General features: G+C 42.7%; 1 protein-coding gene across 2 annotated transcripts in view; it reads left to right on the top strand.

Moving 5' to 3' along the window:
* The window catches only part of PDE8A (phosphodiesterase 8A), a 136,598-nt gene extending 122,348 nt beyond the window's left edge, over window positions 1-14,250 (top strand). For both annotated transcript variants that reach the window (XM_060005363.1, XM_060005362.1), the window contains exons 21-22: window positions 11,766-11,895; window positions 12,978-14,250. In XM_060005363.1, the coding sequence (XP_059861346.1) occupies window positions 11,766-11,895; window positions 12,978-13,084 (237 nt within the window). In that variant the 3' untranslated portion in view covers window positions 13,085-14,250. The remainder of the gene's footprint in view (window positions 1-11,765; window positions 11,896-12,977) is intronic.
* The last annotated feature ends 2,158 nt before the right edge of the window (window positions 14,251-16,408 follow it).

Genomic DNA, 16,408 nt, shown 5'->3' with positions numbered 1-16,408 from the left:
GCAATTCTGTCCTTGAAGAACATTGCCTGTATTACAGGCTTACTGGTTATAATTCTTTTAGTTTTCCCTTGTCTGAAAATGTATTTTATTTTGCCTTCATTCTTGCCAGATATTTTCACTGGATATTTGACATTTTCTCCTAATAGGACTTTAAAGATGTTAATTACACTGTTGTCTGCCCTTCATAGTCTCTCTGGGTAGGAAAAATTTCTTGTGAGGCAGAAAAAAAATTAGAAAATATAGTGGCTAAAATTTTTCCAAATTTAGTGAAAGATACATACATACAGATTTAAGAAACCCAACAACTCCTAACCCATGCCCAGGCACGTCACAGTCAAGCAGCTACAAGCCAAAGATACAGAAGAAATTTTGAAACCACCCAGAGAAAAATGATAAGATTACTTATAAAGAGAACAGTGATTCTCATCTTTTATAAATTCATGTCAGAAACTATGCAGGCCAGAAGACACTGTGGAACAACATCTTTAAAATGCTGTTAGGAGAAAACTGTCACCCTGGAATTCTGTATCCAGTGAAAATATCCTTTAAGAATGAAGGCAAAAGAAACACATTGTGAGACAAGGAAAAGCTAACAGAATTCATCACCAGTAAACCTGCAATGTAAGAAATGCTAAAGGAAGTTCTTAAGGCTGAAAGGAAATGATACTAGATATAAACTTGGATCTTTAGGAAGGAATGAAAAGCACCAAAAATGGTAACTAGCAAAACCACAGTGAAATATCACCTCATATCTGTCAGAATGGCAGTTATCAAAAAGATAAGAAATAACAAGTGTTGTCAAGGATGTGGAGAAAAGAGAGCCCTTACGCATTGTTGGTGGGAATGTAAATTGGTGCAGCCCGTATAGAGGTTCCTCAAAAAATTAAAAATAGAACTACCCTATAATCCAGCGATTCTACTTCTGGGTATTTATCCAAAGAAAACAAAAACACGAACCCCAAAAGCTGTACACACCCCCATGTTCATTGCAGCATTATTTACAATAGCCAAGTTGGAAACAACCTAAACATCTACTGATGGGTCAAGTGGGTAAGAAGATGTGTGTGTGTGTGTGTGTGTGTGTGTGTGTGTACACACACACACACGCAGTATTTAGCCGTTAAAAGAGAATGAACTCTTGCCATTTTTGACAACATGGATGGACCTTAAGGGCTTTATGCTAAGCGAAAAAGACAGGTACCATATGATCTTACTTATATGTGGAATCTTACAGAGAACAGATTGGTGGTTGCCAGATGAGTGAGTTGGGATGCAAAATTGGTGAAGGGAGTCAAAAGGGTACAAACTCCTAGTTATGAAGTAAATAAGTCACGGGGTTATAATGTACAGCATGGCAACTATAGTTAATACAGTACTGTATATTTGAAGGTTGCTAAGAGAGTAGATGTTAAAAGTTGTTATTACCAGAAGAAAATTCTGTAACTATATATGGTGTCAGATGTTAACTAGGTTTATTATGGTGTTCATTTTGCAATATATGCAAATATCGAATCATTATGTTGTACACCTGAAACTAATATAGTGTTGTATGTCAATTATAACTAAATAAAAATAAAAAGACAAAACACTTTAAAAAATGGTAAACAGCTGGGTAACTATAAAAGATTTTTTCCTCCTTTTAATTTCTCTAAATACATAGAACTATTTTAAGCACAAATTATAACATTGCATTGTAGAGGATAAAATAATTGAAATCATACAGAATGTGTTCTCCAGCCGCAGTGGAATTAAATCAGAAATCAGTAACAGTAAGGTATCTAGGTAAACACCAACTATTCAGAAATTGACAACACATTCCTATATAATCCATAGGTCAGATAAAAGAAATTAGAAAATATATAGAATTAAATGTTAATAAAAGTATATTAAAATTGTGGGATGCAACTAAAAGTGATTAGAAGGGACATTTATAATTAGAGAAAAAGCCCTAAAGTTAATGACTTAGATTTCTCTTTAAGAAACTAGAAAAAGAAGACAAAGTAAAGCCAAAGTAAGTAAGAAAGAAATAATAAATGTAAGAGCAAAAAATGAGGAAATAGAAAACAGACAGTAGAAAAAAATTACAGGAGACAAAATGGTGGAGTAGAAAGGACTTGAGTGCATCTTCTCTTACGAAAACACAAAAATCACAACTGACTGCTTAACAACCATCAACAAAAAAAGACTGGAACCTACCAAAAAAGATATTCAACATCCAAAGACAAAAAGCCACAACGAGATGGTAGGAGGGGCACTTTCACAATATAATCAAATCCCATACCCACCAGGTGGGCGACCCACAAACTGGAAAATATATATCATAGAGGCTCTCCAACAGGAGTGAGAGTTCTAAACCCCACGTCAGGCCTCCCCAGCCTGGGGGTCTGGCATCAGGAGGAGGAGCCCCCAGAACATTTGACTTCGAAGGCCAGTGGGGCTTGAGTGCAGGAGCTCCACAGGACTGGGGGAAACAGACTCCACTCTCGGAGGGCACACACAAGGTTTCACATCCACTGGAACCCAGGGCAAAGCAGTGACTCCATATGAGCTTGGGCCAGACCTACCTGTGGGTCTTGGAGGGTCTCCTGAGGAGATGGGGGTCATCTGTGGCCCACTGCCAGGGCAAGGACACTGGCGGCAGAGGCCCCTACGGGATATTCCTTGGTGTGAGCTCTCCTGGAGGTTGCCATTTTGGCACTGAGACCTGGCCCCACCCAACAGCCTGCAGGATCCAGTGCTGGGATGCCTCAGGCCAAACTACCAACAGGGTGGGAACACAGCCCCAGCCATCAACAGACAGGCTGCCTGAAGTTGTCCTGAGCTCACAGCCACCTCTAGACACACCCCTTGACATGGCCCTGCCCATCAGAGGGACAAGATCCAGCTCCACCCACAAGTGGGCAGACACCAGTCCCTCCCATGAAGAAACCTGCACAAGCCCCTGGACCAACCTCACGCACCAGGGGGCACACACCAGAAGCAAGAAGAACTACAGTCCTGCAGCCCAAGGAACGGAGCCCACAAACACAGAAAGTTAGACAAAATGAGATGGCAGAGAAATATGTTCCAGACAACGGAACAAGATAAAACCCTGGAACAACCACTAAGTGAAGTGGAGATAGGCAGTCTGCCTGAAAAAGAATTCAGAATAACAATAGTAAAGATGATCCAAGATCATGGAAAAAGAATGGAGGCACAGACTGAGAAGATACAAGAAATGTTTAACAAAGAGCTAGAAGATTTAAAGAACAAACAGAGATGAACAATACAATAACTGAAATGAAAAATACAGTAGAAGGAATCAACAGCAGAATAAATGAAGTAGTAGAACAAATAAGGGAGCTGGAAAACAGGTTGGTGGAAATCACTGCTGCAGAACAGAAAAGAGAAGAAACAATGAAAAGAAATGAAGACAATCTCAGAGACCTCTGGGACAACATTAGATGCACCAAAATTCACATTATAGGGGTCCCAGAAGGAGAAGAGAGAGAGAAAGGGCCTGAGAAAATATCTGAAGAGAAGAGATAATAACCGAAAACTTCCCTAACACAGGAAAGGAAACACTCAAGTCCAGGAAACGCAGAGAGTCCCATACAGGTTAAACCCAAGGAGGAACGCACTGAGACACATATTAATAAAACTGACAAAAATTAAAGACAGAGAAAAGCAACAAATAGCATACAAGGGAATCCCCAATTTTTCAGCAGAAATTCTGCAGGCCAGAAGAGAGGGGCAAGATATATTTAAAGTGATGAAAGGGAAAAACCTACAACCAAGAATACTCTACCCAGCAATGCTCTCATTCAGATTTGATGGAGAAATCAAAAGCTTTACAGACAAGCAAAAGCTAAGAGAATTCAGTACCACCAAACCAGCTTTACAACAAATGCTAAAGGAACTTTACAACTACAAACAATTACAAATGGGAGAGCTCACCAGTAAAGGCAAACATACAGTAAAGGTAGGGAATCATCCACACACAAATATGATATCAAAACCAGCAAAGAGGTTTTGAGGAGAGTACAAACACAGGATATTGGAAATCCATTTGAAACTAAGAGACCAGCAACTTAAAACTATCTTGTATATATATAGACGGCTATATCAAAACGTCATGGTAACCGCAAACCAAAAAACTACAATAGAAAACAAAAAAAAAGCAATCCAAACACAATACTAAAGATGGCCATCAAATCACAAGAGAACAAAAGAGGTACGGAAGAAAAAAGACCTACGAAAACAAATCTAAAACAGTTAACATACATATCGATAATTACCTTAAATGTAAATGGATTAAATGCTCCAACCAAAAGACATAGACTGGCTGAATGGTTACAAAAACAAGGCCCCCTATATATGCTGTCTACAAGAGACCCACTTCAGATCTAGGGACACATACAGACTGAAAGTGAGGAGATGGAAAAAGGTATTCTATGCAAATGGAAATCAAAAGAAAGCTGGAGTAGCAATACTCGTATCAGACAAAATAGACTTTAAAGACTGTTTTAAGAGACAGAGAAGGACACTACAGAATGATCAAGGGATCAGTCCAAGAAGAAGGTATAATACTTATAAATATATATGCACCCAACATAGGAGCACTTCATGATATAAGGCAAATTGCTGACAGCCATAACGGGAGAAATCAACAGTAACACAATAATAGTGAGGGACTTTAACACCCCACTTACATCACTGGACAGATTATCCAGACAGAAAATTCGTAAGGAAACACAGGCCTTAAATGACACATTAGAGCAGATGGACTTAATCGATATTTATAGAGCATTCCATCCAAAAGCAGCAGAATACCCATTCTTCTCAAGTGCACATGGAAATTCTCCAGGATAGATCACATGCTGGGCTATAGAGCAAGCCTCAGTAAATTTAAGAAAACTGAAATCATATCAAGCATCTTTTCCAACCACAAGGCTATAAGATTAGAAATCAACTACAAGAAATAAAAACTAAAAAACACAAACACGTGGAGGCCAAACAATATGTTAGTAAACAGCCAGTGGATCACTGATGAGATCAAAGAGGAAATCAAAAAATACCTAGAGACAAATGAAAATGAAAGCATGACAATCCAGAACCTGTGGGACATAGCTAAAGAAGTTCTAAGAGGGAATTTTATAGGTATACAATCTTACCTCAGGAAACAAGGAAAAAATCTCAAGTAAACAACCTAACCTTACACCTAAAGCAACTAGAGAAAGAAGAACAAACAAAACCCAAAGTTAGTAGAGGGAAAGAAATCACAAAGATCAGAGCAGAAATAAATGAAATAGAAATGAAGAAAACAGAAAAAAATCAATGACACTAAAAGCTGGTTCTGTGAAAAGATAAAATTGATAAACCTTTTTCTTGAGAAAACTCATCAGGACAAAAAGGGAGAGGGCTCAAATTGATAAAATTAGAAATGAAAAAGAAGTTACAACTGACAACACAGAAATACAAAGGATCATAAGAGACTACTCCAGGCAATCATATGCCAATAAACTCGACAACCTAGAAGAAATGGACAAATTCTTAGAAAGGTACAACCTTCCCAGACTGAACCAGGAAGAAATAGAAAATATGAACAGACCAATCACAAGTAATGAAATTGAAACTGTGATTAAAAATCTTCCAACAAACAAAAGTCCAGGACCAGAGGGCTTCACAGGCAAATTCTATCAAACATTTAGAGACGAGTTATTGGAAAAGGTACTTTGTATGATTTTGATCTTTTAAAATTCATTGACTTGTTTTGTGGCCTAACATACATATATTCTATCCTGGAGAATGTTCCATCTGCACTTGAGAAAAATATGTTCTGTTTTTGGGTGAATGTTCTCTATGTCTATTGGGTCCAGTTGGTTAACAGTGTTGTTCAGGTCCTTAGTTCCTTATTGATCTGGCTGTTCTATCCATTATTCAAAGTGTGTTATTGAAGTCTCCAACTATTATTGTAGAAGTGTCTGTTTCTCCCTTCAGTTGTCAGTGTTTTCTTCATATATTTTGGAACTCCAATTGTTTGGTCCATATGTGCTTATAATTGTTAAATCTTCTTGGTGAATTGACCCATTTGTTAATAATGTCCTTTGTCTCTTAGAACCATTTTTGACTTAAAGTCTTTTTTGTCTGATATTACCAAAGCCACCTCAGCTTCCTTTTGGTTATCTGCATGGAATATCTTTTTCCATCCTTTCACTTTCAACCTATGTCCTGGTATCTAATGTAAGTGAGTTTTTGTAGACAAAGTATAGTTGGATCATGTGTTTTTATCCATTCTGCCAGCTGTGCCTTTAGATTGGGGAGTTTAATCCATTTACATTTAAAATAATTACTGACAGAGAAGGACATACTTTTGCCACTTTGTCTTATGCATGTCTTATAGCTTTTTTGTCCCTCATTTTTTCCATTACCGCCTTTGTGTTTGATTCTTTTTGTGGCACCATGTTTGATCCACTTCTCATTTCCTTTGCAGATATTCTATGGGTAACTTTTTTTTTTTTACTGTTACCGTAGAAATTACATTATAACATCCTGAAGTTCTAGCAGTTTATTTTAAGTTGATACCAGCCTATATTTCAGTTGTATACACAAACTCCTCTACAGCTCTGTTTCTCCACCCCACCTTTTTTTTTTTTTTTTTTAATACATTTCTTTATTTTTTGGCTGCACTGGGTTTTCGTCACTGGGCACAGGCTTTCTCTGGTTGCGGTGAGCGGGGGCTACTCTTCATTGCAATGCATGGTCTTCTCATTGCGGTGGCTTCTCGTTGCAGAGCATGGGCTCTAGGTGCACGGGCTTCAGTAGTTGTGGCACACAGGTTCAGTAGTTGTGGCTCAAGGGCTCTAGAGTGCAGGCTCAGTAGTTGTGGCGCACAGGCTTAGTTGCTCCGCGGCATGTGGGATCTTCCCAGACCAGGGCTGGAACCCATGCCCCCTGCATTGGCAGGTGGATTCTTAACTACTGCGGCACCAAGGAGGTCCCCCACTTTGTTCTTGATGTCACAAATATGTTCTTGATGTCACAGTTTATATATTGTGTGCCTATTAACACAGATTTGTAGTTTTTATGCACTTGTCTTTTAAATCCTGTAGAAAATAAAAAGTGGAATTTCAAGCCAAAATTGCAATAATACTCTTTTTCATATGTGCTTATGTATTTACCTTTACTGGAGATCTTTAAATCTTTATGACTTTAAGTTGCCATCTAGCTTCCTTTCACTTCAACCTGAAAAGACTCCCTTTATCATTTCTTGTAGGCTAGAGCTAGTGGTAATAAATTTTCTCTGCTTTTGTTTATCTGGGAATGTCTTCATTTCTTCCTCATTTTTGAAGGACAGTTCTGCCAGATATAGAATTCTGGGTTGACAGTTTTTTTTTCTTTTAGCCCCTTATGTAATTATCCCAGTGCCTACTGGCCTCCAAGGTTTCTGCTGAGAAATCAGCTGATCGTCTTATTGAGACTGTCTTCTTGTGTGTATGTGATGAGTCACTTTCCTCTTGCTGCTTTCGAGATTCTCACTTTGTCTTGGCTTTTGACAGTTTGGTTATAATGTGTTTCAATATGGTTGTTTTGGGGTTTATCCTACTTGGAGTCGTTTACCTTCTTGGATTTGTAGATTTGTGTTTCTCTTCAAGTTACGGCAGTTACAGGCTATTATTTCTTCCTCTTTTTTTTGAATTTTTTTTTTTATAAAGCAGGATCATTAGTTATCTATTTTATACATATTGGTGTATATATTGTCAATACCAATCTCCCAGTTCATCCCACCAACACTATCCACGCCCCCGCTTTTCCCCCTTGGTATCCGTACGTTTGTTCTCTACATCTGTGTCTCTATTTCTGCCTTGCAAACTGGTTCATCTACCATTTTTCTAGATTCCACATATATGCATTAATATATGGTATTTGTTTTTCTCTTTCTGACTTACTTCACTCTGTATGGCAGTCTCTAGGTCCATCCACGTCTCTGCAAATGACCCAGTTTCATTCCTTTTTATGCCTGAGTAATATTCCATTGTATACATGTACCACATCTTCTTTATTCATTCGTCTGTCAGTGGGCATTTAGGTTGCTTCCATGACCTGGCTATTGTAAAGAGTGCTGCAGTGAACATTGGGTGCATGTGTCTTTTTGAATTATGGTTTTCTCTGGGTATATGCCCAGTGGGCTATTATTTCTTTAAATAATCTCTGCTGTTTTTTTTTTTTCTCTTTTCTCTTTCCTACACTCTGATAATGCATGTATTTGTTTGAGGTTTCCTGTAAATTACTTAGGGTCTTGTCACTTTTATTTCTTTTTCTTTCTCCTCTTCAGACTTGATAATTTCAAATGTCCTATCTTCAAATTTTTATTGATTCTTTCTTCTACCTGCTCAGATCTGCTGTTGAACCCCCTCTAGTGAATTTTTCAATTCACTTTTTGTGTTTTTCAGCTCCAGAATTGTTATTCGGCTCTTCTTTATAATTTCTGTCTCTTTATTGATACTCTCATTTTGTTCATATATCATTTTCCTGATTTCCTTTAGCATTTAATCCATGTTTTCTTTTAGCACTAGTGCATATTTGAGATAGTTGTTTTGAAGTCTTTAATAAATCATTGCGGGTACCTCTTTAGGGATGGTTTCTGCCAATTTATTTTCTTCTTTTGAATGGGTTATGTTTTTCTGTTTCTTTGGGCTTGTGATTTCTTCTGTTGTTGAAAATTGGACGTTTAAAAACAGCCACCTCTCCCAGTCTTTGCACTTTGGCTCTGTGCCAGGAAAGTCTCGCTAATTATCTGGGCATGCTCTGAGTCTTGGGGTTAGCCCAGTGTGAAAGCTTACGGTCTCTTCAGGTCTTTTCTGAGCATGTCTTGCCCGAGACATTTCCCCTCTATATACAGCTGCTTTTGAATATCTTAATTTTCCCAAGAGGCTTTTCCTTGGGGCCTTAAATGGTGCATTTGTTTGTCTCCACCTGTAATCTCTTACCCCAGGCATCTGTGTGTCTGTCATCTCCATGCAGCTTTCCCAGGCAGTAACCATTGCTTTTCCACCTGAGAGCTGGATTAGGTGAAATAGAGGCTAGTCCTTTAGACAAACTCCAGACAGGTTGGAATGTTGTAAATGAGGTCAGCTCTACACTCCTTCCAGTTCGATTTAAACAGTTGAGAGCTGGGCTGCTGTCTCATCTGGACCAAGACTGTGCTAGGGAGGAGTGGGGCAAGGGTGAGTAAAAATACCATGACACTTCCTACCATTTTGAATATGACTTTTTCTTGATTGGAGATTCACTTGGTTACTGTAGAATCTTTGAGTGTCTCCCAGGCATGGAGATCTCATTGGTGGCCTAGAAGTGGGGCATGGGCACGGAGGACTTCACTGGCAAACAGTGGTCTTCAAAAGCAAATAAGGGCTTGAGAAGCTCCATGTACCTGTCACATTGGGCCAAAGAGAAGAAATACAAGCATGAGCGTTTTCATTGCCCTTCAACAAGGCAGCTGCTTCCATGTGGAGGGGAGGGCAGGCCTAGAGTGCAGCACTGACAGAAAAGCCTCTGGAGCCATGAACTGCTGAGCTCAGTGAGCCTCTGCTATGGCTTTCCCAAGAGAGCTGGTTCATTATCCAGCACGACCAGAGGGGAGTGCCAGGAGAGCACCCACCCTGTGGTACTGCTCTGTGAGCCAGACAGGCCAGTGGGCTGTGAACCTGAGGCTATTCCTGCACCCTCCACCCCTTCCCATACACACCAGGGCAGAGACTCACGTAGAGCTAACCCTGCAATTTCCTGCGACAGCACTGGGGGATGGGGCTGCCAGCCTGTGGCCTAACAGCAGAGGCTTCACCAGCCAGCAGAGGCCAAGACTTGTCAGTATTCCCTACTTAGTCTCTTCCCAGAGCACCCTCACCCTACCTTCCACACCTCCTGGAGTGTGCTCCTGGCCGGACAACTGGTGTAGGTAGTCTCTGCCCTGCCTCTCAGGGCTCCCTGGCCTGTACAATCCTAGTCAAGCGTGTGCGACTTGGCTCTCTGGCCTGGAGCGGCAGGGGCTCTTACTGCTGGCTTCTGCCCTGACCCATAGTCTAGCACCATCCACCTGAACACAGGGAGCACAGGCCTCTTTCTTAGCCCTGTCCCCGGCACCCTCAACACCCACCTAGCATAAGTACATCTCTGCAGCACAGTGCTGGGTACAGTCCCTCCTAGGAAAACCCCCAAAGGTTACCTGCTGCCCCCAAGTGGAGATTCCATGTTGAGAGCTGTAGTGAGTCATTGTCACTTCCAGGGAAAGTCACCTGCCGTTAGCTGTGGGGCCTAGTTCTTCCAGTCGCCCGGGCCTCGGATCCACCTGTGTGCAGGGCAGGGTGACTTCTAACCAGTCCCTGCGGCCCTGCTGGTGACTGCCAGGCCTCAGCCAAGACAGCAGAACAGAAGTGGAATGGAGCAGGGGAGGCAGCTGCTGGCCAGTTGTCAAGATCAACAAGGGGGACTGGCCCAGTTTGCCCTGTGAGAACAGTTCCAGGGGTAAGAGTTGGATGGACAGGCTCCCAAGCCCCAAGAGTAGGTTTTCTTGTGGTCCCGCTGAACACCTGAATTCTTGTCCCAGTGCTGGCCGCTCAAGAAATGTCCTCCACTCTCCCACAGCCCCAGATGGCCCAGAGTTCAGCCACCAGAGTCAGGCTTCTGGCAGATGGCCGAGCACACCACGTACCTCCTGTCCTCAGCCCTTGCTCTCACTGACCGGCCCTCCACAGGCCACGACTGGTCAACAATTTATCTCGTCCCAGTATCGCCACCCCTCTGTCATCGTCTCACTATACCTGGCCTAACAGGGCAGCCTGCCCGGACCATCAGGAACAATGATCCAGGTGCCCCTGAGGACAGCTGTGCCTTCCAGAGCCAGAGGATGGCTCCAGCCCTTCTAGCCAGGCCCGCCCCGGCCTTACTTGTCTTACACTCAGTCCCCCTCATCCTGCCCCTCGTGTGACCCTCTGCTTAACTCTCAGCCCTGGTTGCCTGCTCCAGCAGGGACCTCTCGGTGATTCTAATCGCACCTCATTCCCACCTCGTTCCAGGAAGACCTCCTGCTTCATCATCATCCTCCAGGCATCCCCTCATCCTTTTCTCCAGGACCCTTTGATGAAAGCAACCTTATGAATAAAAAGAACAAGAAACTCCTTTATATCTTTCAAGATACACTTGCCTTTCCCCCCAGGATCTTAATTATATTTTCAGTTTTTTACAAATCTTTCTGGAATCCTGAAGATGTTCTGGAAGCGTCTATCAAAGTACATAAAAAACTCATCCCAGAGCTCTTTTTTACCTCAAATGTGTTCATAACTTTTTCAAATAAAATAATTTGGCCCAAGATGAGAAGCAGCCACTTGTCCCTTCTCTGTGAAGGGGGCTGTTTCTCACTCACCATTGCCGCCCTGGATCAGGCCCTTGAAACGCCTGCTGGGTGGGAGGATGGCTGAGCTGACTAGGTGCTCATGCACCGCAGGTACCATTTGCAGTCGTACCTCAGGAGCTTCAGCAAGAGGTTTCCAGGTGTTGAAAATGTGGGTTGGGTTGGGGTGTCCTTGGTGCCCCTGGCATAGAGCAGCCCCCATCGGGGACGACGTGGTATGTAGTGGCAGATCCGGGTTGTTGGCTGGTGCTGCGATCGGCTTCTCCCCACGAGCACTCTGGGCTGCCAGGAGAGGCTTTTGGCAGAGGGGTTGCTGCTGACGGGGAGTGGAGCCAGATACTGGAGTCTTGTAATTCTGGCATTTTCTGCTTTGCAGACTGATGAAGAGAAGCGACAGGACTTGCCTGTGGTGATGCCAGTTTTTGACAGAAATACCTGCAGCATCCCCAAATCCCAAATCTCTTTCATTGACTACTTCATCACAGACATGTTTGCTGCTTGGGACGGTAAGAACGCTTTGAGCATATTTCCCTCAGTAACGGGGAACTGCATATTAAGTAGTGCATAGTGTAGTTTTTGACTGTAGATATGTTTGGGGGCTCAGACTTTGAAGAAGGGCTGAGGAGAAGCAGTGAGCTGACACCGAGGGCCGTGAGGGCGGGGTGCTCTCTGTACTTTTCCTCCTCAGCTGCCCCTGGCCCCAGGGGCTAGACGTTGTTGTGCCGGTTTCATAGATGAGAGGATCGAACTTGGGGCTGCACAGCTGGTGGTGGAGAGCCCAGGATTCAGAAACACTTATGTTGACTCCAAACCCCACGTCGTTCTGTGGGAGCCCTTTTGCCATCTGCTCCCCCAGCTTCTCCCGCCTCACGTGGTAGCCTACCCGAGAGCAGGCTGGTCTCTGACGGGTACACGTCCCTCTTCTTTAACCTCAAGTGCCTGCAGGAGCCTGTCACGTAAAGGACTCTCAGGGAAGGGGCCCCACTAATACTCCCTGTCCAGATCCATGGGCAGGAGACAAACCCCCATCTCAGGGTGCTGGGAGGTGGGGGAAGGACGACTCAGACGGTGGAAAGAGCTGCAGCTTTGGGGCCAGACTGCAGGCTCTGCCGCTCCTTGAGTCCAGATTCATGGCCTCTCCTGGCCCCATTTTCTTCGTATGTAAAATGACTTGCTCCCCACTCATGCCCTAGGGCATGTGCTGCAGGTGGAAGATGGTGGTATAAATTAGGGTGGGGGGGGAGCAGGGAGACACACCCAGGAGAGCCAGTCAGGGCCTAGGGCCTGGCTCCTGGCACCCTGGGCCCCAAAGGTGCTGATCAAATGGTGAGTATGCAGATGAGCTCCCCTTCTGCTTCACCTACCAGTTGTCAGCTCACCAGGTGGTTACAGAGGAGCTGCTGGCACTGAGCACAGGACTTGGCTTTAGTTCATTCCGGCCACTGGGTTTGCTGTGTCTGCTGAGCACTGTGCAGTTGTCTGCTCCTGTCTGCCCCTCTTCCGTAAAATGCTCTCTCCTTAGAAAGCCTCTAAGTCTAAATTTACTGAGGCTGTGAAAGGGTATCACAGTGCCATCTTTTTTCTCTAGCCTTTGTAGACCTGCCTGAGTTAATGCAGCATCTTGACAACAATTTTAAATACTGGAAGGGACTGGATGAAATGAAGCTGCGGAGCCTCCGCCCACCTCCTGAATAGTGGGCAGCACTGCCTGGGGCCCTGACGCTGTGTCCCTCCAGTCACTTGGGATTCCTGAGGGCAGTCAGATTTCCTTGGTCCTTTCGTCCCCCGGTCTGCAGAGCCTGTAAGAGCACACAGGGACGTCGGCAACCTTCTGTAGCCACCATCTGATGCCATTGCCATAAAGTGAGACTTAGTCCACTCAAGGTACCTGGGCCTGCTGCGGGGGCGCTTCAGAAAGTCACGTGAGAACCATGGTTTGCATTCACGTCCGTTAAAACATGAGCTCGGGACTGCCCCCGCGAAGGACGGTGATGGATTTCCTGCCAGTGACAGAGGGTGTCTTGTTGCAGTTTCTCTGTTATGTTCAGCACTTAAGAACAGCTAATGGCAATCGGATCTTTTTTCACATCGTAGAAGGTGCAATGACTTCTCTTTTAAAATTGAACAGAAAATGCAAAGAAATTTTGAAGTTATTAATATCAATTATTAAAGTGTTTTATTTATTTTATTAGAAGTTCAATATTTTCTATGAATTTAAAAATACTTCAAAGCCAACTTTTAAATGCCATAACCAAATTTACATGATTCATATTCATTAAATATGTATTACTTTGTGTACAGACTGACTTATTTTCATAATGCAAATTTAAAATACAAAATGACATTTTTACTGCACTATAGAAATATTTGTGTATGTTAAACTTTCCTGATTGATGCTAATTGGGAAAAGCTGTTTTGTGGGTGGGTCTGATTCTAGAAGCACTCAACGAGAAGGGCTCCTGTACAGCAACCAGAGCTCAGAAACTGCTCTAGTTGTCTGACGGGCTTTGCAGGTGACTCCCCAAAGTGAAAGAAACTAGGACTTCACACTTTTTTCCTAAAATTTTATAATTGAATTTCCAAAAGTCTGCCTTATTTTATACAGTGTTTCTATGAAATATTCTCCATAAAAACAGAGAAAATGCAGTATTTAGTGAATTGACATTTTATAACCAATCTATCTGTTTTCATCTGCATTTTGCTCCCTGAAATTTATAAAGGTTCTGTATCTTCACATTTTGAACAAAAGTAGTACCATAAAAAATGACACATGATGACATGTCAAAGCGCTTGCTGTTTCCTTTTAAACTTGTTTTGTTCCAGATAAAAGTGAAATTAAACTATTTGTTTTTAAGACAAAATGTGCCACCTTTTCTTTGAAGTTTTATACTACTTAAAATACTTTTTTTTTCTCCCTGTAAATAAAGAAGATACCTTTATTTTACAGAAAAAAGATGAATGGTTAAATGACTTTTTCAGGGTCACAAAGGGCCAGGTGAATATGTTGACAAATTCTCAGATACCTTAATTAATTCACCAGTTGGTACCCATTCAGAGAGATCATGCACCCTGGAGGGGCTCTCAGGGATGGGTCCTGGGTACCTGATGCCCATTCAGAGATGTCAGGGCACTCTGGAGGTCTGACAAGGCCAGCCCCTCAGGGGTCTCTTTGTCTAAAGAAACAAAGGCCCCTTTTCCCTGTGTGGAGACATGTGACCTAAGTTGATAACTGTGGACTGATGTGGGAAGAAAGCCCTCTCTGCTCCTCTAGGTGCCAGGAAAGAAAAGGAAATGATCCCACAAGGAACTCAACCATCATGAGGTAGAGACAGAAAAATCAGAAGGAGACTTTAAGTATCTTAACATGTTTGAAGAGGTACAAGAAGCAATAGAAACCATTAGGTAAACCAAAGTAGTTTTGAAAAAAATAAGATTTGAAAAAGAACCAAAGAGACATTCTAGGTATGAAGGATACAGTCATCAAAACAAATGGAGGGACTTCCCTGGTGGTCCAGTGGCTAAGACTCCACTCTCCCAATGCAGGGGGTGCAGGTTCCATCCCTGATCAGGGAGCTAGATCCCCATGCATATTGCAACTAAGAGCCACATGCCACAACTAAAGATCCCGCATGCCACAACTAAAAGATCCCTCATGCCGCAACTAAGACCAGCACAGCCAAATGAATAAATAAATGTGTTTTTTTTTTTTTTTTTTAAAAAGGAAAACTTCTGTACAGGTTTAACAGGAAACCAGACATAACTAAAGAGAGAATTAGTAAATTGGAAGACTTAAGGAAATGACTCAGCATGCAGCACAGAGATTAAAAATGGAAAATGTGAAAGCAAAGTTAAAATACGGAGGGTAGAATGAAATGCTTCAAAATGTGTCGAAACTAGGTGATCCAGAGGGGAGAAGAAATGGGGAGAAGCACTATCCAGAGAAAGCCTGCGAGTCCCTCAGGACTTGACAGATGCAAGTCCATGTATTTACAGGGCACATCAAATCCCAAGTAGGAGGAATAAACAACACAGTAAAACTGCAGAGCATTGAGCTCCAAGAGTAAAAGCTGTGAGAGAGGACAGATGGCTCACAAAGGAACTAGTGTTAGACTGCCATCAGACTCTTCTCATGTGCAACAACCAAAAGACAAAGGAGTGATACACTGTGGAAAAAACTGCTGGAAGAGATACTTCGTTAACATGAGTTCAGAAAGAAGAAGTAGGGTATAGAAAGCAGTGGTAAACAGACACTGGTAAACATCCAGACAAAACTAAGCAGGTATATACTGAGTGGGGGAAAAAATAACAGCAAGAACTGGGTCACATTCTGAGGTTCCAGGGTATCTGAATTTTGGGGGACACGATCCAGCCCGTTACAGACGGTGATATCCATCTTGTGCACACACTCCTGTTCTTAGCTGCCTGCTCTGATGAAGCAAGCTGCTGTGCTGCGAGCCGCCCCATGGGGAGGCCTAATACATGGCAAGGAAGCAAGGGCAGCCTCCAGCCCACAGCCACCATGGAACTGAGTCATATGCCAGCAACCACAGGAGTGTGTTAGAAGCAGATTCTGCCACAGCTCCAGCAGACACACTGACCACAACCTTACGAGAGACCCTGAGCCAGGGGACCCAACTCCACCACACCTGGGTTCCTACCCACAGAAACCGTGAGAGGGTAAACAGCTAATTTTATGCCAGTAAACTACGGTAATTTGTTACAGGGTAACAATTAATACACATACGATACACAGCAGTTAAAAGGAATGAAGCAGAGCTACAGATGTCAACTGGGAAAAGCTTAATAATAATATTGAATGAAAAGGCTAAGTCGCATTATGACAGCATTTGCGTCCATTTTTTGAATACCCAAAACAATACACTATTGTTCATGGAAAAATTAATAGTAGGAGCATTCAAATGTTCAGGGAGTTTACAAATACTGTGAACTGGCTTGTGCGACACTAAGCCCCTGGTGTACACACAAACTAGAAAACCACGAAATTTCCCTCCACACTCC

The sequence above is a fragment of the Delphinus delphis genome, chromosome 2 (genome assembly GCF_949987515.2).
Source record: "Delphinus delphis chromosome 2, mDelDel1.2, whole genome shotgun sequence".
NCBI lineage: Eukaryota > Metazoa > Chordata > Mammalia > Artiodactyla > Delphinidae > Delphinus > Delphinus delphis.
Note: the sequence above shows the minus strand (reverse complement) of the source record. Positions and strands in the feature narration are given on the sequence as shown.